The 23,552-nt window shown below is 57.5% G+C and overlaps 1 protein-coding gene across 2 annotated transcripts; it reads left to right on the forward strand.

The window, feature by feature from the left end:
* Nucleotides 1–229: 229 nt before the first annotated feature.
* On the forward strand, nucleotides 230–23,279 carry NALF2 (NALCN channel auxiliary factor 2). 2 transcript variants are annotated; one of them, XM_065077333.1, is made up of 3 exons: nucleotides 230–1,395; nucleotides 16,086–16,233; nucleotides 16,749–23,279. In XM_065077333.1, exons 1-3 carry the CDS (start codon nucleotides 610–612, stop codon nucleotides 17,150–17,152), a joined length of 1,338 nt encoding a protein of 445 aa, XP_064933405.1. In that variant the 5' UTR covers nucleotides 230–609; the 3' UTR covers nucleotides 17,153–23,279. The 2 variants fall into 2 exon arrangements, with proteins under 2 accessions (XP_064933405.1, XP_005509402.3); XM_005509345.3 differs by having other exon boundaries at nucleotides 239–1,395; nucleotides 16,086–16,257.
* Nucleotides 23,280–23,552: the final 273 nt, after the last annotated feature.

Consider the following 23,552-nt stretch of genomic DNA (forward strand, 5'->3'; position numbering starts at 1 on the left):
GCACAACGGGCCCGAGCGGGGCCGAGGCCGGGACAACCGCGGGGCTCCCGGGCGAGGGCGGGGGGACCCGCGGCGGCTCCCCGGGGCGCGCTGCCCGCGGCGCGGCCGGCAGCGGCGGGCGGAGCTGTCCTTCAGCACCACGGCACCTGCCGGGGCCGGGCGGCCGGCGGGGCCCGGGGCCGGGCCGTGCACGGGCGGCGGGTGGCGGGGGGGGCGCGGGCGGGCGCGCAGGCGCAGGGCGCCGCGGCTCCTCAAGGTGTTGGCGGCGCGGCCGAAGATGGCGACAGACTGAGGGCAATGGGGCCCGGCGGGCGCGGCGGGGCCCGGCAGCTGGCGCAGCCGACGGGGAAGCGGAAAGCCGAGTGAGCGGGCCCGGGGCATGCCCCCGAGCGGCGGCCGGCGCTCCGCGGCCGGGGCGGGGAGCGGGAGCGGGGCCGAGGCGGCGCGGCGGCCGGCGGCGGCGGCGGCGGCCTGTAGGCGGGGGCGCGGGCATGGCGGCGGCGGCGGCGGCGGCGCGGCGCGGCGGCCGCAGGTGACAGCGGCGGCAGCGCGGCGCTCCCCCCCGCCGCCGCCGCCGCCGCCGCCTCCCCCCCGCGCCGCCCCCGCAGCATGATCCGCGGCGCCTGGATGTACCCCCGCGGGGGCGCCGGCGGCGGGGCGGTGTGCTGCGCGCCGCGCCGCAGCGACAAGCCGGTGGCCGACCCCGAGCGGGCGCAGAAATGGCGCCTCTCGTTGGCTTCGCTGCTCTTCTTCACCGTCCTCCTCTCCGACCATCTGTGGCTCTGCGCCGGGGCCAAGCTGCGGGCGCGGGAGCGGAGCGGCGCCGGGCGGGCGCGGAGCCGCGGGCCGCGGGCCCTGCTGGCGGCCGAGCCGGCGGGCGGCAGCTGCGAGGCCTTGCTGGGGAACCTCAGCCGGGCCCCCGGCCCCGCCGGCCCCTGCCCCGCCGCCCGCGGCGACCTGGACTCGGCCTGTGCCCGGCTGCACGCCCTGCAGCGGCCGCGGGGCTCCCTGGCCGGGGCTCCCCTCCGCTCGCCCCCCGCCGCCGCCGCCGCCGTCGTCGCCCCCTTCTTCGCCTCTCCCTCCTCCAAGAGGACCTTCCTGCAGGCTTACTTTAGGAACTTCAACCTCTCCTTTTGTGATACTTACACGATCTGGGACCTGCTGCGGGAGATGGCCGGCCCGGACGGCCTGGACTGCAGCGTGGACAACCTCATGGTGGACTTGATGGTGGCGGCGGCCGGGGCGCTGGGCGGGGAGGCCTGTAGCAGCTGCGTCCAGGCGTACCAGCGGCTGGACCAACACGCTCAGGAAAAATACGAGGAGTTCGACCTCTTGCTGGAGAAGTACTTGCAATCAGAAGAGTACTCGGTCAGATCCTGCCTGACGGACTGCAAGGTAGGAAGGGGTGCTGTGCGTGCCGCCGGGTGAGCTGCATGCTGTCCCACAGCCCCACCGAGCCCCGTGGGTCCCAGCTGCAGGAGGTGCCGCGACCCTCCTGCCCACGGGCTGGGGGTCTCCTGCTGCCCCCGAGCCGCAGCCTGGCCGTGCCAGCGCGATGGGTCTAGAGCCCCTGGGGCGGCTGGTGAGGGGTGGTGGGAGTGAGAGGGCAGAGCGGGGCTTGGCCAGGGCGAGCGTGCACTCACACGTCCCTGCGCACACCTCCTGACACCCTGCTCCCTGCCAGCCTTGCCTGCGCCGCCTTAGGTGTGCAGGAACGTACATCCATGCGCACACGTGTACGTACATCCATGCACATGCTGGGCGAGCCAGGGAGGTGCAGGAGGTGCAGGGCCCCTCACCGGTGCCTCTGGCCTGCTGCCGCTGCGGAAGGTGCTGCGTGGGGCTGGGGCAGCCCAGGGCTCTGCCCGGCCATCGCCAAGCTGAGGTGAGGAGGCAAGCTGAGCTGAATCGCGGTGCTGGAGCCCCTTCCCTCACACAGCAGCTGTTTTGCAGCCCTTCCACCCCTTCTCCCCAGGGAGACAGGCTGGGGGTGCCGGGATGTGCCTCCCCCTTGGCGTTCCCCGCAGTATCGCTGCCCGTCCTCAGTCCATGTTCTGAAAGCAAATGGGTTGCCTCCCCAAGCCTCAGCCAAATCGAGCCTCAGACCGGTGCTGTCCCTTTCCAAAGCGAGAGCTGCGGTCGCATCTCAGTGCAGAGCAGTTCTGCTGGGCGCTCCCCTGCCTTGTCACCAGCCTCCCCCTGCTCCGGGCTGCCCGGCTCACCTGTGCGCGCTCCCTCCGGACGTCACCTCCGGGGAGCGTGATGGTCTCAGGAATTAAACCTGCTTTCCCTTCCTCACAGCCGTGTCCCGGAGGGACGGTGGCAGGGTGGTGCTTGGACACTGCCCTTCTGGGACAGTTTTGAGGGACACTTGGAGCCACGGTGGCAGTGTGGGTGGCTCTTGGTGTGGTGCTTGTCCCCTGGGAAAGCACAGGGTGCTGAATAATACTGCATTTTCTGATGTGACTTGTGGCTATGTGCTGCCCATGTGAATACCCGCTTATAAGAGACAGCAGAGAGCTGTCGCTCGATGGTAACAACGTAGGAGAGCAAGTGACAGCAAAATAGGAGGAGAGTGGAGGAAAACAGAATAGACAGCTCAGCCAGTGTGAGCAGCTCCCACAAAATCCTCATAGCAGGACTCTGGCTGCAGAGAGCCCTGGAGCTGGGTGAATGGGATTTAAATACAATTTCTGGGGCTGGATGTGTGTGTGTGGCAGGGCACTGTGCGTGGTCCTGCACCGCGCGGCTGCCTCCCATTCACAGCCTTCCCGCTCCACTGGAGCGGCTGGAAGAACGCCGGCGGGGAAGCAGAGCAGGTCCGGCTCACCTGCACGCAGGCTCGCGCTGCAGAGCCACGCAGCCCCCCGCAATCCCCTCCCCGAGGAGCCGTGTGGCTCGATAAGCAGCACACGCAGAGCTCTCTGCCAGCCGCATCGCCCTGGTGATTTTGGCTCTTTATTGCTTCTGCTTTAAAACAACAACAAAAGCCCCGCTGGAGCAGCCGGTTCCTTCTTATGCAGCAGGTTGAGAACTTAGAAGAGGCTGAATGTTCAGGAGACCCGTGAGTCCCATCGCTCCCTGTTCATAAAAGCCCAGTTTCAGGGGTAAGGCAGGTGCTGTTGGGGGTGAGCAGCATCCCCAGTGTCCAAACGGCAGATCCGTCCATGCCCGGAGCTTGGGGAATGCTCGGGGAAGGCCGTGCCAACGTCTCCCTGCGAGCTGCAGGAGACAGAGATGCTGTGAAATGGTGGGTTCTCTGTAACTCAGCTGCTTAGATTACTCATTGCTGTAATACTCTCCCAGGCCTTTTTATTTTCTGCTTGGAAATAATCCCCAGGCAGATCCCACTCTTCTGCGTACGTTGTTGTTATTCCCGTGCAGCACTGACAGCTTCCAAATCATACTATGAAAGTGTTTTACTTATTACTCCTACAACTAACACCAAAAATCCCTATGGCTGAGTGACAGTGGAACCTGAAAATACGTTTATGGGGTTTATTATTTGTTTGCATTTCTCGTGGGCCGGGGTTTCGTGGATCTCACAGCCCCTGCGGGCAGGTCCCCCAGCACCATGGGGACGGGAGGGAGGGGACATAGCGGGTCCACGTGGTCCATCCGTCTTCCGAAATACGTTTTGCTTCTTGCAGTGAAGAAGACCCAAGTGGCAGCTTCTGTCGTGGTGCTGGTTAGTGCTGATGAACATAAAAAAGGTGGAAAATACTTGTGTTTTTCTGTCTGTAGGAGGGAATAATGCATTAAATGAGTTGGGGGCAGCCACCTGCCGCCTCCATCCCCCCTCTTCTTGCGTGACTTGTACCATTTGTTGCTACAAGACACGATGAACTTGTTGCACTGAGTGGTTGTGGTGACCCGTTGGTAGCATCCTTCCAAAGGGACCTTTGAGGAGGTCACAGCCCGGGGACGGGGACGCTGCAGCTGAATGTCCCTCGGGATCTGTGGGGAACTGTCGGCTCAGGTTTTGCAGGACTTAGCGCAGGAAGAAATGCCCGTCCCTCCAAAGCGAAGCCCTGCGTGATGCTTATGGCTGTTTTCTGCCGATTTTTCCCTTTTTCTGAACAGGCAAAACGCAGCGTTGCTCCGGCTCAGCCGCCGCCAGATGAGGGGTTTGCTTGTGCAAAGGCAGAGCGATTTGTACTGTTGCCCTCTCCAACAGCCGCTGCCCAGAGCTCCTCTGAAAGTACACGCTACCACTGGTACTGGGGAAAATCAAGATCTATGGGACAAAGCCGGCTGAATTAAGGACTCATTAGGTTGCAAGAAACAAAGCTGTGGAGAGCGAAGGGCTGACAGCCGGGAGCTGCAGGGCCGGGGCTGGGAACAGAGGCTGGACAGGACCTGTAGAATCTCAAATTATATTAGATTACCTGGGTTTCTCTGCACGCGTGGGCCAGTGACTGTTGAATCCCGCTGCAGCCCTGGCCAGATCCATTTCTCCACCTCTGGTTTCCCTGTTATCCCGTCTGGGAGAGCCTGGCAGGGCAGGATTTCGGTCCTGAGGCTTTCGTGCCGTGTCGGTGTTTTCCCCGCCGTGAGCGCGCAGGTGATGCGGTGAGAGACGGAGGCCGGTCCCTGCTGCAAGGTGCCGCAGCATCGCGCCTGGCACAGCCCACGCCGAGCGCCTGGAGAGCAAATGTGTTTCTCTTGCTCCTGTTTAGCCAAAAACAGCCTCAGCAATCTGTGTCTCTGCTCAGCATCCCTCCCCGCCGAGCATCTTCCTGGAAATTCAAGCACAGCGGGGCTGGGAGCTTTGGGAGGGCAGCGTCCTGGGGGCACCGCAGGGCTGGGGAAGCCTCTGGGAAGAACCAGAGCAGCAGTTTTACCTCCACAGAAGCACTCGAGTTGCGTTTGGCTGGGCTTATCCAAGACGCTGCTCAACCCGGTGCACTCTGGCTCCAAGCCTGGATTGCAAAACTTGCTCTTTTTTTTTTGTTTGTTTTTAAATGTCAAGCCCACCTTACACTTTACATGAATATTGAGGCTTGTAGCAAATCTGGGTGGGCTCCAGGTCCCTCTTGCAGCATCGCTGAGCCGGTGGGTGCTGCAGGGACCCGGGGGGCAGAGGCTGCTCCCCAGCACCCGGGCAGCTCTGGGGGCTGCACCTGCAGCTTCTCCTCAGGAACAAGCCTGGCCGCTGAGCTGGAGCTTCACCGGCACTTCGAGAGGTGAAAAAACATCGCGGAGTAAATTCCAGAGTAATTCTCGCGGATCAGCGCAGTCCGTAGTGTGGCAGTTTTGGCAAGGCCACCTGCACGAGCTCAGCCAAGTGCATTACACACCAGTTCCCTATCAGCAAAGGTAGGCTTTTTCAGGCGTGCACAGAGATACGGGTGTATTGTATAAAGAGTTGGAACAAACGGGCTGTGTGGGTTTTGGCGTGCGGTTACGGCAGCCGCAGCCCCCAGCTGGTTCCTGCACCTTATCTCGGGTGCCGCCAAGGTGTTTGAAAATAGAGATCAAAGATCAAAAAACAGAAGAACCAAAAACTCATTGATGAAAGGAGTTTGCTCTGTAATTTAAAAAGAACAGTGTCAAGGTGTCAGAAATGTGCCAGTGGTGCCTGGGATGTGTGCGAGTGCGAAGGGGGATGCTGAGCTGATGCTTGGACAGTGCTGAGCTTTGCTTGGGGTCGGGACATCTGGGGGTGCCCGGTGTCTGGACCCCCAGGGTTGCTGTGGGGCCGAGCAGCCTGGGGCGGGGGCAGCGGCTGGGGGCTGCTCCCCCAGTGAATGGGGGGGTTCACTGCCGCTTTCAGAGGCGTTTGGCTGCCTGCTTTGGGCTGGTTGTCTGTTAACGTCTGTCAGTGGTGCTTAAGGGGAAAAAATAGAAGTTTATAAAGGCAGCGAGTCTGTGTGCAGCAACAGGCAGGTTGGCAAACGGCGCGGGGAAGAGTGTGAGGGAGGGCGAGAGATCTGTCTCCATCAAATTGTCACCAAGTAGCTACAAGTGACGCAGACACCAGCGCCTGTTCCTGTCCCCGCTGGGGCTGGATGTGTGCGAGCCCGGGTTCCTCTCTGCCTGTGCCCGTCCCCAGGAACGTGAAGTCCACGGGGGCTTCACCAGTGGGGTGGACTGAGCTCCTCGGAGCGGCAGGCTCAGCTCTGGCGGTGACAAGGCGGTGCGATGCTTCAGCGGCTAACGGTGGCTTTTTGGAAAGCGTCCGACGTGCTGTGGTCCTGCTGGGAGTCTGTGGGCTCAGCAGCGTGCGTGACGGTATCGGCAAAATGTGTGACCTGGTAAAATAACACAACCCCCGCCGCGGTCCCCGCTTGCTGTACACATCCATTGCCACCGGCCACCTGGGGTGGGCCGGATTGGGGACAGCTTGTGATGCTGCTTTTCATAACAGGCAGCGATACTCATTGTCCCCACAGACAAAGGGACCTGCTGGTGTCACATGGACTGCCAGCCGTGCGAGCATCCCCGTGCTGCACCTTCCGTAGCTGAGCACCAGGAGGGGGAAGAGGATGCACGTGGTGTCTGCCTAACCCAGGACATGCTGGACCGGGCTTCACGTGTTCCCCGTGCAGGGACGGGCAGGTTTGCGTCAGGACAGGAGCCTTTTGTGCGGGGGAGGGATCGCGCGCAGCCCGGCCTGCCCTGGGTACGCACAGCACCCCCAGCCCAGATGCCCCACGAGGCTTCTCCTGTGCTGCCCACCTGCAGAGCTGCCTGCAGCAGAGGCAGGAGCACAGGACACCCCTGGCTGCCGGTGGCTGTCCCCGCTGTCACCGCGATGCCATTAGGATGCGGCTCATGCCCGGCTCCGCGCAGAGGAAGCTTAGCTCTGCTGGCGTTTGAAGGGCAGTGACTCAGGGACAGTGAAATCTGTGAATGAGCTGCCGAGGCTGCTTGGGCGAGGAGTGGCCATCTCTCCCCGCTGCCTGCAGCCCCAGCTGAGTGCCCTGGGGACGCTCCGCCAGTTTGCCCTCACTCCTCGGCCCCGCTTGCTTTTGCTCTCGGCTTCTCTGCGGGGCCTCTCTTGCAGCCACGATCCAGGGATGCCAGGGGGAGAAGTGATGCTGTGGGCATGCAGTGGGCTCCCCGAAACTCTGCTGATGTGGCCATTGTGTTAAAAATGGCATCACCTGGCAAGGGTTTGGCTCTCCAGAGCCCTGCCTGCACAAGCATCCCGCTGCTGTTCGGCCCGGCTGCAGAAGGAAACGCTGCCTGCACAGTGCATCCCCTTACGAGTGAAAAATACATGTATTTGGCATCTCAGCTGATGTCTGACCTCTGCCCAGCAGCTTCTGCAGGGTTTCTGTTGGATGGAGGGGTGGGAGGGCTGGCAGCAGGTCCCTGGCCTGGGGAGACAGGAGAGTGACCCCATAACCAAGCAGTGAGCAGTAAAAGGAGGTAAGTCCTCGTGCTTGTCATGAAGCAGCTACTGCCAGCCCGAGGCTGGGTGGAAGCTCTGGATGATTTATTCCTCACAGCAGGGTCTCCCAACACCATCCCCAAAGTTCTGGTGTCTGCTGGAGATGGTGAGGGCAGGTCCCGTCCCACCTCAGGACCCCCCAGTCTCTCTCATGCAGGTCCTGGTTTCAGTGGAATTTCCACTTCTAGCCCAGGGAAGCATCTCTGAGCTACCGTCTTCCCTGGAGATGCTGCGGTTTCCAAGAACTGGCATTTTCAAACCTTGAGCCAGAACATTCCCCGGCAGCCACATTACCACTTGCTGCTTCAGCCTTGGCAGACTGGGGCAGGAGATGCTCACGGAGATGGAGAGATGCCCTCACCCCTCTCTGGGCTGGTCCTGGCTGGGCAGGAGGTGCAGGCACAGTTTGGTGATGATTGTTTCATGAGGGGCAGCTGCTCTCCCCCACCATGTGTGGGCTGTTGCTAACAGGTCTGCAGCCCCCAGTGCAGGGAGAGGAGATATTTGTGGGGTGTGGATGCGCCTTAGTCTGCAGAGCTCTCCAGGGCTATGTCTGAGATGTTTCTTGCAGCCCCTGCTCCCACCCCAGAGCTCTCTGAGGTGTGGGACATCTCTGTGTCTGGGGATGCATCTGCCTGCATGTCAAGCCGAGATGCTTGTGCAAGGCACGTGCAACGCCAAAGTCCTGTGATTTTGCTGCTTAGTTGGTGAATTCTAGGTGTGTGCTTTGGAGCTGTGCACCTGTTAGTTATTTGGACCTTAGTAATGGCCTCGTGAGGCCGTTTCTCTTAAACAGGCTGCAGGGCGTCCCTGTCCCGTGTCCACAAAGCAAACCTGCTTGGTGGAGTTCCTGGGGCTGGAAGCTCTTGGAGCATCGCAACCTCATACCGAGCTGGCTGGGCACGTAGAAGACATATCCAAGGAGGTGCTTGTGAAAACCGAGGCATTTGACTCAGTATTTCCGAACTTTGCCCAGCGTTCCCCTGTTAGCTCCGCAGCACGGCTGGTAACGGCACCATCCCTGGGGAGCAGTCCGGCCGGGAGCACCTCCTCGCCCCCATCAGCTGGTGGGTAATGGATGACTCGTGGCACTGAAGTGTCTAGCCTTATTTTTTTTATATCTTATCTAATGTAACAGGATGTTCTCATTATCTGTATGAATGTTTAATCTACTTTTGAACCCTGCTAAGCTCCTGGCTGCAGCAGTATCTAATGGGAGCAGATTCCTCAAGCAATGCTAATGGATTGCAGGGACCTGACTTTCCCTCTGTCCCAACTCGATTGTGTTCATCTTCAGTTTCAGAGCAATCTCTAATTACTTTTTAACTAATTGGGCTAATAACAGACTAGGCTGCTGACTAACCCACCGGTTACCTGCTGCGTTAGGGTTTGGTTTGTCCCCTGCGCAGGGCAGCCAGGCAGGACCGAGCACTGGGGGCTGTTATGGGCTGTCACAGCATCCTTGTCACCGGGGCTGCCGCTTGGTGGAAATTTCATTTCTTGTCGTCTTGTCGTGACACCTCACCAGTCTGCACGTGGGTGGATGGAGTCGCTCCTCTTTTATAACTGGGTTATTTGGGTTTTGCCGCTGCATTGACCCGCACATCTCCTGGTGTCCACCCCGTTCACATACATCCCTCACACTCACGTCCTGGTCTCACCATCCCGGCGAGCTGTCTTCTCGCTAAACCTCAGCCGAAACCCTTCTGGAAAGGAGAGCACACAGCAGTGCTCTGGATTTGCTCCCCTGTCAGGGGAGTACCAGTCCTTTCTGCCTTTGCTTTTCTCTCAGGCTTGCGCCCATCAGACGTTTCTCAGGACACAGCTGGTGTCCCAGTCCAAGGCGCTTCCAGAGGAACAGGCTCCACGGACACTTTGTTTGGGTTAAACACATTTATTTTACAGCAGCGCCTGCAGGCAGCGCACCAGGACCGGGCCGCGTTGTACCAGGCACTGTCCACAGACAGGTGGTCGCTGCCAGGACGAATCGGAGGGTGAGCAAAGGGGACAGACCCGGGGTGCGGGGGGACCCAACACGGGCGCTGGAGCAAGAGTTGGGGTCTGTGGGCAGCAGTGAGCAGAGCCCTTCCACCCCATCATCATCCTCTCTTGGAGAAAGGACGCGTTGATACCAAGGCAGAGTTTGCTAATTAAACTAAAACGTGATTTTGTGGGAATTGTGATGTTTTTGAGCAGTGATGCGGTCTCAAAAGCCTGTTGCAGGAGTGGTCATGCAGCGCTGGTGGCTGGACCATGGGGAAGGCCCTGTCCGGGTCCCAGTGGCCGCGGGGCCACCATGGCAAACCCGCACTGGGCAAACTGGGAGCTGTGGTGGGAGCGAAGGGGCAGCAGGCAGCACTGGGCAGGGACTGGGCATCTGGAGGGTGCTCGGGGGTGCAGGGGAATGAGGGGACCTGTGACATGTGGGGACACAGGTACCGGCTGTGGAAGGCGAGAGGGCTTGGCAGTGGGCGCTGCCTTTCCATTTGTGCAGCTGTGACGTTAATTAGTGTGATTATGATTGCTGTTTTCCTTGCCGCTGAGGGCTGCCCAGCGTTCTCCGCCCTTCCAGGGGGGGCTTCTCATTTCGGGACAAACCGCAATTCCGGGCGATTCCTCCTGGGTTTGTTCCCAGGCGAGAGCTGCATCTGCTGGGATCAGACCCAGCTTGTGCTGCTCTCTGCACGCAGCAGCCCGCGGGTGCAACGCGCAGATTAGCAAAGAAATAAACCCGTACATGTGGTGCTCATCCCCTAGTACCATGAACTTTGTTGCGATAAGATTTTCACCTGGGATCTGAGTGTATAAGGTGTGTGGAGGTCGTGCTTTAAAGCTGTTTTCTCCGAGTTTTCAAAGATGAGCGCTTAGGGAGTTGTGTGTCTCAGATTTGTTTCAAGTAGCTTGGAGGGGGGCTGATTTTGGGGAAGCTTTATGTTTTACCTTCTGCAAAAGAAGGGGGATTCAGAACTAGGAACACAAACTAAAATGCTAAAAACTACGAGCTTCTTCATGAGGTCACTGAGGTGTTGTGAGCAGGTGGCTCTGACTTGTGTTGCTTTGAGGTAATTTGGGAGTGATTTAATCAAGGAGCTCAGGGGATGTGGGTGGGAAGCTGGGGCTGGGGTTCCCTGGCCGGGGGACGGTTGGTGCCATTCCCAGCGTCCCTGTTCCTGCTGGCACGTCCACCGCGGTGCCCGGAGCCGCAGACAGTGCCGGGGCACAATGGGCAGCGGAGCCCCCAGTTGTGAAACGGAGGATGCACGGCTCCAGCGCTGTCATCGCCAGGCAAAACTCAACATTATGTTAAAAACAAAAAACAAAAAGTAAAAACAATACAAAAAAACAATAGTCACACACAATTGTGGGGTTTGGGGTTGGGTTGGGTTCATTTTTTTCATCCCCCAAACCAGAGCGTGTGGACGTGGCAAGGCAGGGATGGTGCAGCTGCACAACTATCAAAGAAGTTACAGCTGTTACAGATATGGTGTTAGAACAGCCTATAGCAAAGCTGGGTTTTGGTCGGTTTGTTTGTGGGTTGGGTTTTTTTGGTTCTTCTAAGCTGTTTATAAAGCTCAGCACTGTTAATGTCAGGATGGCAGGCGGCAGTAATTGAATACAATAGTAATTGGGCATTGCAGCCTGTGTTTGTGACTCCTGGCCGTGGCCGTGAGCGTTCCCTTCATCCTCTGCCATCCGAGGGGGCTCTTCTGTGCCCCCCCGGTGTGTCCTGCTTCCCGCGCTGCATCCTGATGTGCCAGAGCCTGGAGAGATGCCCGAGCGGCTCATTAGCAGCGCTCATTTCCCTGTGTCCAAGATTAATGAGGCGCAGCCGCTCCAGATGCTCATCTCAGGCCACGGTGGAGCTGCGAGTGCGGGAGGGAGGGAGCGGGCAGGTTTTGGTCTGGCAGGGATTGCTGGGTGTATGTGGTGTCCCAATGAGTTCCTCGGGGTGCAGGTGGGTGGGGGGGTCTGGGGAGGAGGATTTTGGGCAGGGGGTCCGGTCCGAAGGAGCGGTGGAGCTTGCGGGATGCTCATGGACCACCCGGCCCCACGCGGCTTCCTCAGTCAAAAGAGCCAAATAATGCAATTAAACGCAGCAAGTCTTGCCTTTTCTATACAAAATGAGATTATTTTGTCAGGGAAGGTTTCCCGCTTCCCCGCCAGTCTGCAAATCCCCCTGCCAGAAAAGCGGGTGCTGGGCTGGGGATGCTGCCCATGCCTCTAATTAAGGAGAAGGGTTCGTTTGAGCGGGGCCTGCGCCATCCTGGGGAAAACTTCCCAAGCGTTGCTTCCTGCTCTCATGGAAAAAGAGGACTGAATTACAGCTGGTGGTCCCAGTGGGCATCCACGTTATCCTGAGCACCGTCCCCTGTGCAAAGGTGCCGCATCCCAAGGATGCTGCTGCATCCCGGCCCCGTGGTCTTAGCTGGGGCGGTTCAAGAGGCAGTGGCGGTGTTGGCAGAGTCCTGGATTGGAGCAGCAACCGGATTGGAAACAGCCAAATTACTTTAAAAAATGAGTACACTGGTTTGTGCAGAAATAGGAAGAACGCAGACAGGCTCTGAAAAGCTGTTTGGTGGGGGATGCTCTCCTCGTGCGGGCAGCGAGGAGCTCGATTTGGCACCAAAGCAACTGCAAAATGTCCGAACAGCTGACTGCTGCTCCCAGGGGTGGGTGGCAGTGTGAGCAGACAGGTAGCTGTTGGAAATCCATTTCATTTGGGGTTTCTTTAGTGTCTTTTATGATGCAGATGGAGAGCCTGTCCTCCTCCTTGCGTGTGAATCGGGTGGCTGAACTTGGCCCCTTTCCTGGGCAGCAGAACTCCTTGTGCTTTCTCGGAGTCGTCTCGCCAGTCCTCTGAGCTAAAACATGCAGGAGGAAGGCACCAAAATAGAGCTTTTTGGAGTTCAGGTCACTTATATTTACTTGGTGAGGCTGGAGATCAGCCAAAAAGAGAAAACAGAATGGAAGAAACGCTGATTGCAACCAAGCTCCCTTCCTGAAGAAACCATAAAGGGCGAGAATGGAAAACAATGAGCTTTCCCCATTGATTTAAGCTAAGAATAAATTTCTTCCTGTCCTAAATTCTCACACGTCCTTTATAGCAGCAGGAGAAAGCAGCTCGCGCGGGGTGAGCTCGGACGTATCGAAAGCTACTGAAAAAGCAAAGCGTTGGGGCTGCTGCTTGAGCATCCCAGGCAGTTTGGACCTTGCCGGGATCGCTGATTTTCGCAGGTGTGTGGCGGGAGGACGCCGGGGCTCTGCAGATCTGGCCGCGTGCCGTGCCGGCCCTGCTGCGCCAGCCGCTCTGCACCGCGGTTTTGAACAGGTCCAGGTGATTCCATCACGCGCAGCCTGGGGATCCCCACTGCAGCGCCCAGAGCACCCCATGTCGGCACCCCACAGCTCCGGTGCTGCCCTCAGGGCAGGTGGGTGTCCTGGGAAGGAAAGGGAAAAAGGCACCTGGAAGATCCTGGTGCTGGTCCCAGTTTCTGGGTGAGAGCATCTCCTCTGCGGTGGCTGTGATGCCACCAGCTCTCTGCAGCCTTTCGCTCAGTATTGCCATTAAATTCACGGGGATGTCGTTGTCTGAGACCCCAGCCCTCCACCAGACTTCTTGCTCTGAGTCAACAGAAACATTTTAGGGGGAGAACATGCAGATCCACGGGGAGTCTGCTCCTTCAAGCTGCATTTCCAGAGGAGAGTGGGACGAGCCCAAGCACCTTCCCACCGAGCTCTCGGGAGTATCCTGTGCCGGCTGTGGGACCAAATCACAGGTCTCTGCAGCCCAAAGGCAGCGCGGGGACAGCAGGTGACAGCAGGTGACAGCCACCATCCTCTGCCACGGGACAGGGCATGTCCCTGGTTGGAGTCATGAATGTGACCGGGGCCGGGGAAACAGCGCGGGGGAGAGAGCGAGATGATTCAGGGCTGGGAGGGAGACTCGACGGAGATGGGAGAGAGTAAATCAGTCGAGCCTGGCGAAGTTATGACTAAACGGGGAGCGTGATACATCTGCAAATATTAGAAATGTGTAAACAGAGAGGAGGGAGAGGGATGGTTTGTGGAGTGATTGAAGGGAATGAACTTTTGGATGGAGAAATGTAGGTCAAGTATGAAGGAAAACTGGTAGGCAGCGAAATAAGTGTTTTCAGTGGTAAAACAAGCTCCTCGCGAAACACGAGACGGTCCCGCTGGTGGAGATGTGTAATCCACGGGCCTGGAAAATGGGGTGAGCGGGAGGGATGGGCTCGTGTGTCCCGCCTGCTCCTTCCAGCCGCACGCTGGGACCGGTCACACCAGCGGCACCAGTCTGGGTCCCCGCGGCTGTGCTGGGTGACCTTGTCACCCCGCACACGTGGCCTGTGGGGCTTCACATCCAGCAGCTGCGTGTCCCGTGGCACCCCCGAGGGTTCGGTCCCGGGACGTGTGGAGCAGCACCCTGGCCTGGGGGAGCCCCCGCCGGCCCCACGCAGCCGTGGGCCCATTGCAGAGTTGATCCCTTTCCCGTTCCTGACCCGTTTGCGGGTGGGTGCTGGGGTCACATACAACCCTGCGAGCTGTGTATATGTGCTTCATTCATTTGCTATTTATTATTTATAACTGCAAAGCACTGACAAGCCAGTGCAAGAGAGAGATGTAAGCAGTGGGACATTGTTGGTGCTGCGGAACTTGTTGCATAGAAAAATCCCAAATGCCTAATCGCAAAAAGCGAGTGGCAAGTTATCTTTGGCTTTATTCTGGTGCATCTCTTAGTTCTTGTTTAAATTCGCAGGCTGTTTGCGGTGTAGTTAATGCAGCTGGGTTTTAATCCTGAAAATGTTGTGGGTTGGGGGGGTAAGTAACAGCATTGTGGAGAAGCCGGGACTGGCCGAGTCCTCGGAGCGGAGTGGGGACGTGTCCCACCTGGACAGGCCTGGACGGCTTGGGGCCTGAGTAATTAACATCCAGGGGGCCGGGCAGCCAAAGCAGGGCTGAATTCCCACGTCCCGGCTGAGCGCTCTGACCCCGGGGCTGGTGGCTGCTCTGAAAGGCTTGTGTCCTGCTCCCAATTAAACTTCTAGTGATGAAAGCGCCACCAAAACTAACACACTTCCATGAACATTCTGGTTTTCATGATTTGGCATTTTCCAGGAAAAAAAAAAAAAAAAGAAACTAAAATAACTTGCCAAGAATTTCCCAACTAGCTTTAATTCTGAGACACTACCGGGGTCCAAACAAGCGATGATAAGGATCTATGGAAACATGGGGAAACAAAGAAGCGATGTTATAAAGCCTCCAGAAAATAAAAATGCAGCTGGAAGGAGGAGCACGGGGTTTTTCTCCAAGCACGCCGAGGAGGGAAAATTCATTCCCTTTGAATCACAGGGAGTCCTTTCGACTCGGTTTCAAAGGAAGTTGGCTGTGGTCGTTAACGTGACCTTCACTGTGTCCCCAGTGCCCAGATGTGTCCAGAGATGAGCTGGAAGTGCCACCGAGGCTGCTGCTCTTTCTTGCAGCCTGAGGAGTGATTTCTCCCCATGAGAAACCAGAGATCTCCCTCCCTTTTACAGCAAAGACAAACAATTTCCCCCCGTGCCTGATGCTCGGGAGATAAGGAGGGATGCGGGAGATACGGTCTTAACCGAAGCCATCTGGGCCGTGCCCGGCTGGCCGCGATGGGCACGAACGCACGGCGGGTGGAGGGGAGAGCCGGGCTTTGCTGGGGAAGGGGGACAGCGTGGGCTAGGGGGCAGGAATTCCCCCCAAACCAGGTGGATGGGTGAGGAAGGTGGCGTTTGGTGGCAGAGGGACCAGCCCGGGGCAGAGACCTTTGGAAACGGTCAACAAGGCTCAGCCCATGCTCCGTCTTGCTGTCCCTTGGCCCATGGTCAGAGCTGATGGTGACCAAAGAGCTTTAGAGCAGATGTAAATCCCTGCCCTGCCCCGGGGGTGCCTGGGGGGGGAGACGCTCTGGGGCGGGATAAGCGGTGCTTGGATTTTTCACACGATGGACCGAGCTCTTGGGCCACCGGTCTTGGCAGAATCACTGTGATCTCTTGCGGTGCCCGTCTGTAGGGGACGTTACTCCGTGTGGTTACTTTGCTCTACTTCTGTGGTGGTTTTAGCTTGTAAGATGGGTCCCACAGCCCCAGCAGTTCAGCGGTTTATTTTAATTGATCGGTGAGTTCAGTAAGTGACCCCTATGTACTGACATACTCGTCACCGTGTTTGGGATTTAAAGGGTGGCTGCAAAGCAGATGGAGATGCCCCTTTTACAAGGAGTCCCATGGAAAAGACGAGGGGCAATGGGTACAAGTTACTCCTGGGGAGATTCTGATTTGACACAAGAGGAAGTTTTTTCCTGGTGAGAACAATAAGCCATTGGGATAATCTCCCCAGGGAAGTGGCAGATTCCCCAAGATTGGCCACTGTTAAGATTCAGCCGGACAGGATGCTGGGCCAGCTTGTCTAGACTGTGCTTTTGCCAAGAAAGGTTGGACCAGATGATCCCTGTGGTCCCTTCCAACTGGGATTTGATGATTGTGTGATTTCTGGCGTGAGCTGAGAGCTCTCCCTTCCCCTTCCCCTTCCCCTTCCCCTTCCCCCTCCCCTTCCCCTTCCCCTTCCCCCCCGCGTCTCTGTGATGCTTTGGCTACCCCAGCCTTTGGGGAGGTGACACGTCCCTCTCGGTGGCTTCTCCTAGGCTGTCTATAAGGCCTGGCTGTGCTCCGAGTACTTCAACGTGACCCAACAGCAGTGCCGGCAGCGGATCCCATGCAAGCAATACTGCCTGGAGGTGCAGACCAGGTGCCCGTTCGTGTTACCGGACAATGACGAGCTGATCTATGGAGGTTTGCCTGGCTTCATCTGTACGGGTAAGGAGGTGCGGGGACGGGGTCCCGCACACCCGGGGGGCACCAGGGGACGGGGCAGAGGTGGGTGCTCGTGAGCCCCGTCGTGCTTTGCAAGCCACGTGCCAGGTTTTGGAGGCTTTTTGGGGTGGAAGGGGAGGAGGCACAGCGTGGAAACGCTGCTTGACCGCCAAGACACGGCCATCTGTGCCTGAGGTGTAAGCGGTTAACGGGGACACAGCAATTAAAGCCCTTCCGCTAATTGAAAGCTAATCAAGCATGCGAGGGGCTGGTGGTGGTGGGTTTAAAGCAAGGCTGGGATATTTAACCGCTACAAGCAGCCTTTGGGGTGTCCCAAGCATGTCCCAGGGCTGTGCTCTCTGCACGCGGGTCCAGGCTCACAGCCCCACTGGGGACCAGTCCTGGGGGGTGTCTGGGTGTCCCGGTTCTCGGGCTCTGTCCCAGGGCTCGTCCCCTCCCGCTTACCCTCCTCTTCCTCCGCTTCCTTCCCGCAGGGCTGCTGGAGAACCCGCTGCCCGACGAGGAGGCCAAGTGCTGCGAGGTGCAATGGGACTCCTGCAACCACCCCCCAGACAGCAGCGACAACACATCCCCCCAGTCCACGGCCTCCGAGTCCCTCCATTTCCACCGCCACGACCCCCATCTCCATCACCAGCGGCACAACCACTACCACCTCTACCACCACCACCACCAGTACCACCAGCCCCACTCCCCGTCCTTGCTGCCGGTCTCCGCAGGGTCTCGCCTCGGCAGTAGCAGGATCAGGCTCTGCGTGCTGGTCCTGATGCTTCTCCACACCATGGTGTCCTTCTCCAGCGTGCACGGTGGGGCGGCCGGCGGGGGGCTCAGCCTGGAGAGCCTCCCCGCCCTGGAAGAGAGCGTGGCAAGGGACGAGTGACACGCAGGGGACAGCCGACCTCCAAGAAGAATGCCAGATCTTTTTTCCACGAAGGGGGGGGCACATGCTATTCCTCCAATGGGAGGCACGGGATTGGGGGTGACGCGCACACACACACCCCCGCACATACCCCCAAGAGCTGCTCGCCGCGGGGCATCCCCGTGATGAAGAGTCTCTAATGCGCACAGGGCTGCGGGACTCGGCTTTGAGAAGGGTTCGGTCAGTGGCAGCCGGGCAGCGCGGCGAGATGCCAGTGCGGGAAGGTACAGCACGGGGGGGGCAAGGGAGGGGGTCCCTGCGGAACAGGGGTCCCTGCGGAAAAGGGGTCCCCGTGGGATGGCCACGCATCTCCCGGCCACCTGCCGCGAGTGCCTTGGGTGCCCGCCAGTGATGCCAAGGGTTTGACGGTCAGTCTCGCCCCCGGTTCTTTTCCTCTTCGGTCCGTAAATCCCGACAGGGTGGGGGGCAGCAGCCCTCTGCACAGCTCCTGTCCCAGGGGAACAACCCACCAGTTCAAGGCAGAGCATCCTCGTGGGGTGCAGTGTCCTCAGCCTGCGTTCCCCGCGCTGATGGGATCTGGGGGGCAGGAGTGGTACGGAATTACGCTACACTGTGGTACTACTCGGGGTTCGTCTCATGACGTCCCCGAGCTGCTCCCCCAGCCTTGCCTCCCCTGCTCCTCTGTGCAAGGAGGTGGGGAGGGAGGGAGGAGACACGGGGCAGGAGGGACATCCCCAGCGTTCCCATCTCCCCCTCTGCCAAGCATCCTCATGATTTGGTTTAACCTTTTTTTTACTTTCTGTGGGGCCTGGAGCGGCTGGTCTCCAAGGGGACTTAGGGAGATGTGAGCCTGGCAGTGCACAGGCTCAGCCAGGGAGCGCGTGTCCAAGGCGTCCGTCCTTCCGTCCTTCCCAGCTACAAATCATGGGCTGGATGGCAGAAGGGCTGGAGAAATCTGGCCTGTAGGGAGAGTCTCCCACACAAAGACAAAGCGCTAATGAAGCCCAGCTGGGGAAGAGAGGCTTTGTGAATACTTTTTATCCGTGGGTGCCCCCCCAGATCAGAAAATTTGCAGGAGCCCGGCTGGGAGAGCTGGACTCGGCCGGGCAAGGTGCTGGCTGGTGCAGCCTCGTTTGCCTCCCTTGTTTGTTCTCTTTAACCTGAGCTCAGCAAATCCAGGGATCCAGCCCCAAACAGGCGTCAGATCCCGCTTTCCTAAGAAACCCCCAAATTCCGCATCTGCCCACCAGGACCTGTTTGCAGGAGGGATGCTGTGAGGTCGTACGTGGGGGGGACAGCTCTGCGCCTCCGGGCCAAGCACCAGAGACAAGCAAGTTCATTCTGGGTGTGGGTGAAGGGTGCGTTTTAGCAAGAGTCAGCTGCGAAGTGTCCCGGTCGTGCTGTGGATGTGAACCTGCTCGGTGCCTGCAGAGGATGCGTGTGATGGTCCCTCTCTTTCTGGGCTGGTGCTTCCCGGGGCGATCACGGGATGGATGGAGCAGGAGGAATGTCCTCCTGCATCTCAAACTCATCCCGGATCCCTGTGAGGCTCCATGGAGTTGAGGATTGTAAGAGTTTTGTGGTTTCTGGTGTGTTGAGGTGAAGCAAACCCAAGCGGAGCCCTGTGGGCAAAGCTTCTTCCTACCCCGCGGGAGGGAGAAAGGCAGAAGTACCAGCATCTCGGGGGAAGAACACCTTTCCAGGTCATTTCCAGCCCATTTCCAGACCAAAGAGGCTCTGGGAAGCAGCTGGATGTTTGATTTCTGCTTTGACTTGAATCTCAGAGCTTTGGGGTGATGTTTACACGTTCTCAGTTACCTGTTACCAAAGTCCCGCAGATACAGAGCCTGTGACCCCGCTGTCCCTCGGTTGCTGGGCTAGGAGAGGTGGTGCTTGTGGAAGATGCGGGTTTCCCGAGCAGATTTCCATGCCGTCGCTACCCAGAAAAGGTAGGACGATTCTTGTTTAACTGTTCTTCATTTTCAGCCTAGTTTACACCCCTGTGAGAACCTGGACGTGCAACAGTTCAGGAAATAGGGATCCGAATCCTCTGTTTGCTGCTGAGCAGCGAGCGGTGTAGCTGCTGGGATGACTCGCAAAAGCACCCAGGGAGCCCTGCGCCCGCCTCCAGATCCAGCTCCTTCTGAGCAAAATTAGATTTTTCATGTACTGCCAAGAGTTAAGCTAATTCCAGGCGCCTCTCTCGCAGATAGGCTGCGGACAGTCTTCGAGCGACTCATCGAGAGAGAGAAGAATAGCCCAGTGTGGTGCGTCAGCCGGTGGCCCTGAGTCACCGGCCCTATTCATTGTGTGCCGGGGTGACACTGAGCAGCGCCCGAGCCTGCGCAGACACCGTGGTGCTCGTGGTCTTCATGATGTTCGTGATGTTCCGGGCTCGGTTTTTCTGCACCACGCGTGTGTTTGGAGCCCGTTCCAGAGGGGTCCGTGCCCTCGTGCCCACCCCGAGGCCGAGCAGAGCCGTGGAGCGGGCAGCGCAGGCTCGGGCGGTCTCTGGGGGGGTTTTGTGACGTCCACCGAGGTCCGACATCCCCGGTTTATCTTCAGGGACCAGGGCAGGCTGGCAGGGGTTGGCTGGAGTCACCCAGGAGCTGTGACAAAGGTCTTCGCCCTCCGTAACGCCAGCGGACGAGCTGCACCACGGGTCTGCAGCCTGAGCCGGTTCAAAATTGGGGTGTTTAGCGTGGTTATTAAGGAGGTGTAATTGCACCAAGGGATGGGGGAGGCTCGGCAGGGCTGTCCCCGTAAGAGATGCACAGGTTTTCCAGGCTGCAGCATCCCGGGAGCTGTTCCCGTGAGGATAACGTGCCGGGGGGGCAGGCACAGGGCTGGGATTTTTACCTAGTGTGACTGGGAGGAAAGTGCTGAGTCTTCACAGAGCGAGGCTTTTTGGAAGGAGTTCTTTTATTTAGCGAGTCTGGGCTGCCGTCAATAAGTTCTGTGGTTTTAGGGCACCATATGCTGTATTCAACACTCTGCCAATCTCGTTAAACGGATCCAGACGCGGCTGTTCAGAGAGCGGGCCGGAGCAGCTGGAAGCGGCGCATGTCGCAGTCCATCATTATAAGGCCGTCGGATAAAAATCTTCTCTTTGGTCTGACATTACAACTTCAATAATCCTCCATCCATATTAGATTTCTCTGTGCTGTACAAGAGAAACATCCAGAAAGGAGACGTTAACATTGTCTCAGTTAATGCCACTGACATTATTTTTATTAAAACATGGAGTGAATGTGCCTGGGATGAGGAGGAAAAGGGGTTTTTGCTCCATGTGTGCAGGTACTGCAGCCGGAGGCCCTCCTGTGCCACCCTGGAAAACACCTGCGTTTATCCTACCGGGAATTTAAAACCGAGGTGCTTTTTATTCCGCAATCTTATTTCTTCTCCCTGAAAAAAGGTGCCACGCATTGGGGTTAATCTGTAAAACTCAGCTGTGGATAAACGTGTCTCTGCTCATTGGAAAACGCCCCCGGGATGGGGGATTCTGCGCCAGGATGAGCGGGGCGAGGGTGATGCTGTCCCTGGTTGGGATGCAGGAGAAAAGGTACCTGGGTCCTGCCCTCCTGCAGCGTCAGTCCTGGGTTCTGCACTTTCATGTAGCTGCCAGTTGTACAAATTAATTAAAAATAACTGAAGAAAAATCCCAAAGAAAGGCCCTGCTTCCTCTGGCGAAGATTAATCATTAGTTGAGCCTTTTTCTTATGAAAATACAGATCCATGGTAGCCCCAGGCGAAAGATTCCCAGGGAGAGCCCTCACCATTCGTGCTCTGAGTTAGGGAAATCGCTTTGAAAGCATCTGACAACTAAAGCAGAACATGTTGAGTAACTTGGCAACACTCGGAAAACATCTTGAAATGGTTTTTGTTCAACACATTTTGCTTTGCTTCAATAGGAGATGTCAGGGCAGTTCAGCCGCTGCCAGCCGGGGCTGCGGGCGGCGCTGGGAGCCGGCTCCTCTGCCCGCCGTCCAAAAGCAAGTCCCGCTATCTGCTCTGGGGCTGGAGCGTCCTCGGCGGGCGATGGAGGGTCCTGTCGCCCAACCCCAGAGGTCCCTGCGGATATACATTATCCTTTAAAGGTTGGAAGGGCAGCGGGACGTTAATAACCATCTACTTCAGCCCATCAAACCAAGTCTTCTCGGGCATCCCAGCGCGGTTCCTCCGTGACAAAACCCCCCAAATTGGCCTGTTTTCCCCCAGAAGGAGCCCGATCCGGGCAGCTCTGCGGGGCCCGCTCAGCTCCCAGCATCCCAGCATCTGTATTGCAGGAATTAAGCGTTTCAGCAGCAATTTTTCAGGTGTTCTTGGCCCGTGGAGCAATTAGGGTGACGGCTCCCGGTCCTGTGCGTCACCACATTGTCCCCTGAGCGCCAGCGCCCAAAAAATCCTGAACATCAGAAAACCCTGGCGCTTTACACCCGTGTTCCCTGTGGTTGAGCAGAGAAGAGCATCCCCCAAGGTAGTTCCCTTTAAAAGCTGTTGGGACGTTTTCAAGCCCGCTGCCCATCTGGTACTTCTGTGGGAAGCGGGGTCAGGAGGGGTTTCCAGCCTCGTTAGCGTTTTACGATGATCCTTTTTCAGCCCAGGAAGTTGACAAATTCGCTCGTTGGAAACTGAAACTCGACAAAGAGAATCAGTTTTGGCTTAGGAAATTTGGGTTCGGTTTTACCATTTTTAAACGTATTTATTTGGGAACCGTACGTGCTCGTGTTGCAAAACAAAAAGACATTTCAAGCCAGACCTTTTTTTATTTTGAAACTTGTCGAAACAAGCCATATTGATAATTATGACCGATTTATTGTTCTCAAATAGAGAAACGCATCGAGAGCGGCCCTTTCCCACCAAACCTTTCCTTTTCAAAAGAAAAACCCCTTTCAAATCAATCACACTTTTTCTGCTCGCACAGCTGGGACCGGTGGCAGCGGATCCGGAGAGAATAGCAATTTGTAAGGAATTCCAACCAGTTCTACTTAAAATAGCATCCAGCCGGCTTGTTGGGGCCGAGCGGCTCAATAAAAAGGCAGATTGGAGGAACTGGAGAGCAGCCGTTGTGCTGGGGGGACTCCAGCCTGGGTCACCCACCTTGGGGACAGTCCCCTGCGGAGTTCGCTTCTCCAGGTCCCCAACCATCCCCTGACCAAGCGCTGTGTTCTTTTCCAACCCCAAAATCCAGCTGCTTGGAGCCTTTCCCTTCGAGATGTGACGCGGGCGGGATGTCCTCGGAACCAGAGGTGCTGCCGCGTCTCACGGGGGCCTGAAATGGGGAGGGTCTCGCTGCGGCGGGGGTGGCGCACGGTGGGAAAAGCGGCGTTTTCAAGGGGAATTGCTGGGGAGACCCCCGAGGACGACATCTCACCCTCTTGCCCTTCTCCGTTTGGGACACGGGAGACGCTGCTTTGGGTCCGTCTGTCCCTCGGGTGCCGGGGGGACACGGGACGCAGAGGGGATCGGGGCGTCCCTGCTGGTTGGGCTTTGGGACTGTGACCAGGCTGCTTGTGACCGAACCCTTCTCAAGTGCTTGTGGAACGTCGGTGGTTACAGAACTCAGACCTACAAAAAAACCAACAAAAATCTTAAAAAAAAGGTCCTTTTACAGTACATGGTGGCGAGGGGGAAAATAAAGGAAGAAAACGAACCCCTAGTGCTGAAGTCAAGATGTTCTTTCTGACCCCCTGCCCCGTTTCTCTTTCTTTCCAGCTTTCGGCCTCTGCCTCCCGGACCCGCCCCCTCTGTTCCCACCCCCCTTCTGTTTCTCTTTCTCCCCCCGTCATAAGAAGTGACTGTGTCCTCGAGGGGACGCTTTTCTTATGCCATTTTATACACTGTGCTTCATGTTTAGAACTTTTTTGCACTAGTTCCTACTACATTTATTTTCCAAAACGGTTTGACAAAAAAGATTAAAAAAAAAAAGAAACAAACAGATCCCCCCCAAGGAAAACACAAACCCATGCTATAATTCAGTTGTATTAAAAATATTATCCTACTACTCTCTGTGTTCAATAGTCTCTGTACCTGTAATGCTTTCAGTTCTGTTGTATTTTGGGGCAGAGGTTTTCTCCGCTCCTTGTTTAACCCAGTAAAGAAATAAACTGTTAAGAATTGATGATAATTTCCTCCTCCCTTTCTCTGTGGTTTAACTGAGGCTGCTCCCCCCAGGACCTGCCCCGCAAGCTCCGTCTGTCTGTCCGTCCGTCCGTCCTGTGGCTGCTTTTCCCTTTTTGTCCTGCAAAATCCCGTCTCAGATGGAGGACAGAGGCGGCGGAATGGAGGGACAATAACCCCGCCTCGCTGGATTTGATTTCGTAACCTTTCTTTATATTCTTTTGTTTCTTGCCTTCGCGTTTCTTGCCACGGGGGCTCACCTCAGAACAATAGGGGCAGC

The sequence above is a fragment of the Columba livia genome, chromosome 12 (assembly GCF_036013475.1).
Source record: "Columba livia isolate bColLiv1 breed racing homer chromosome 12, bColLiv1.pat.W.v2, whole genome shotgun sequence".
NCBI classification, from domain to species: Eukaryota; Metazoa; Chordata; class Aves; order Columbiformes; family Columbidae; genus Columba; species Columba livia.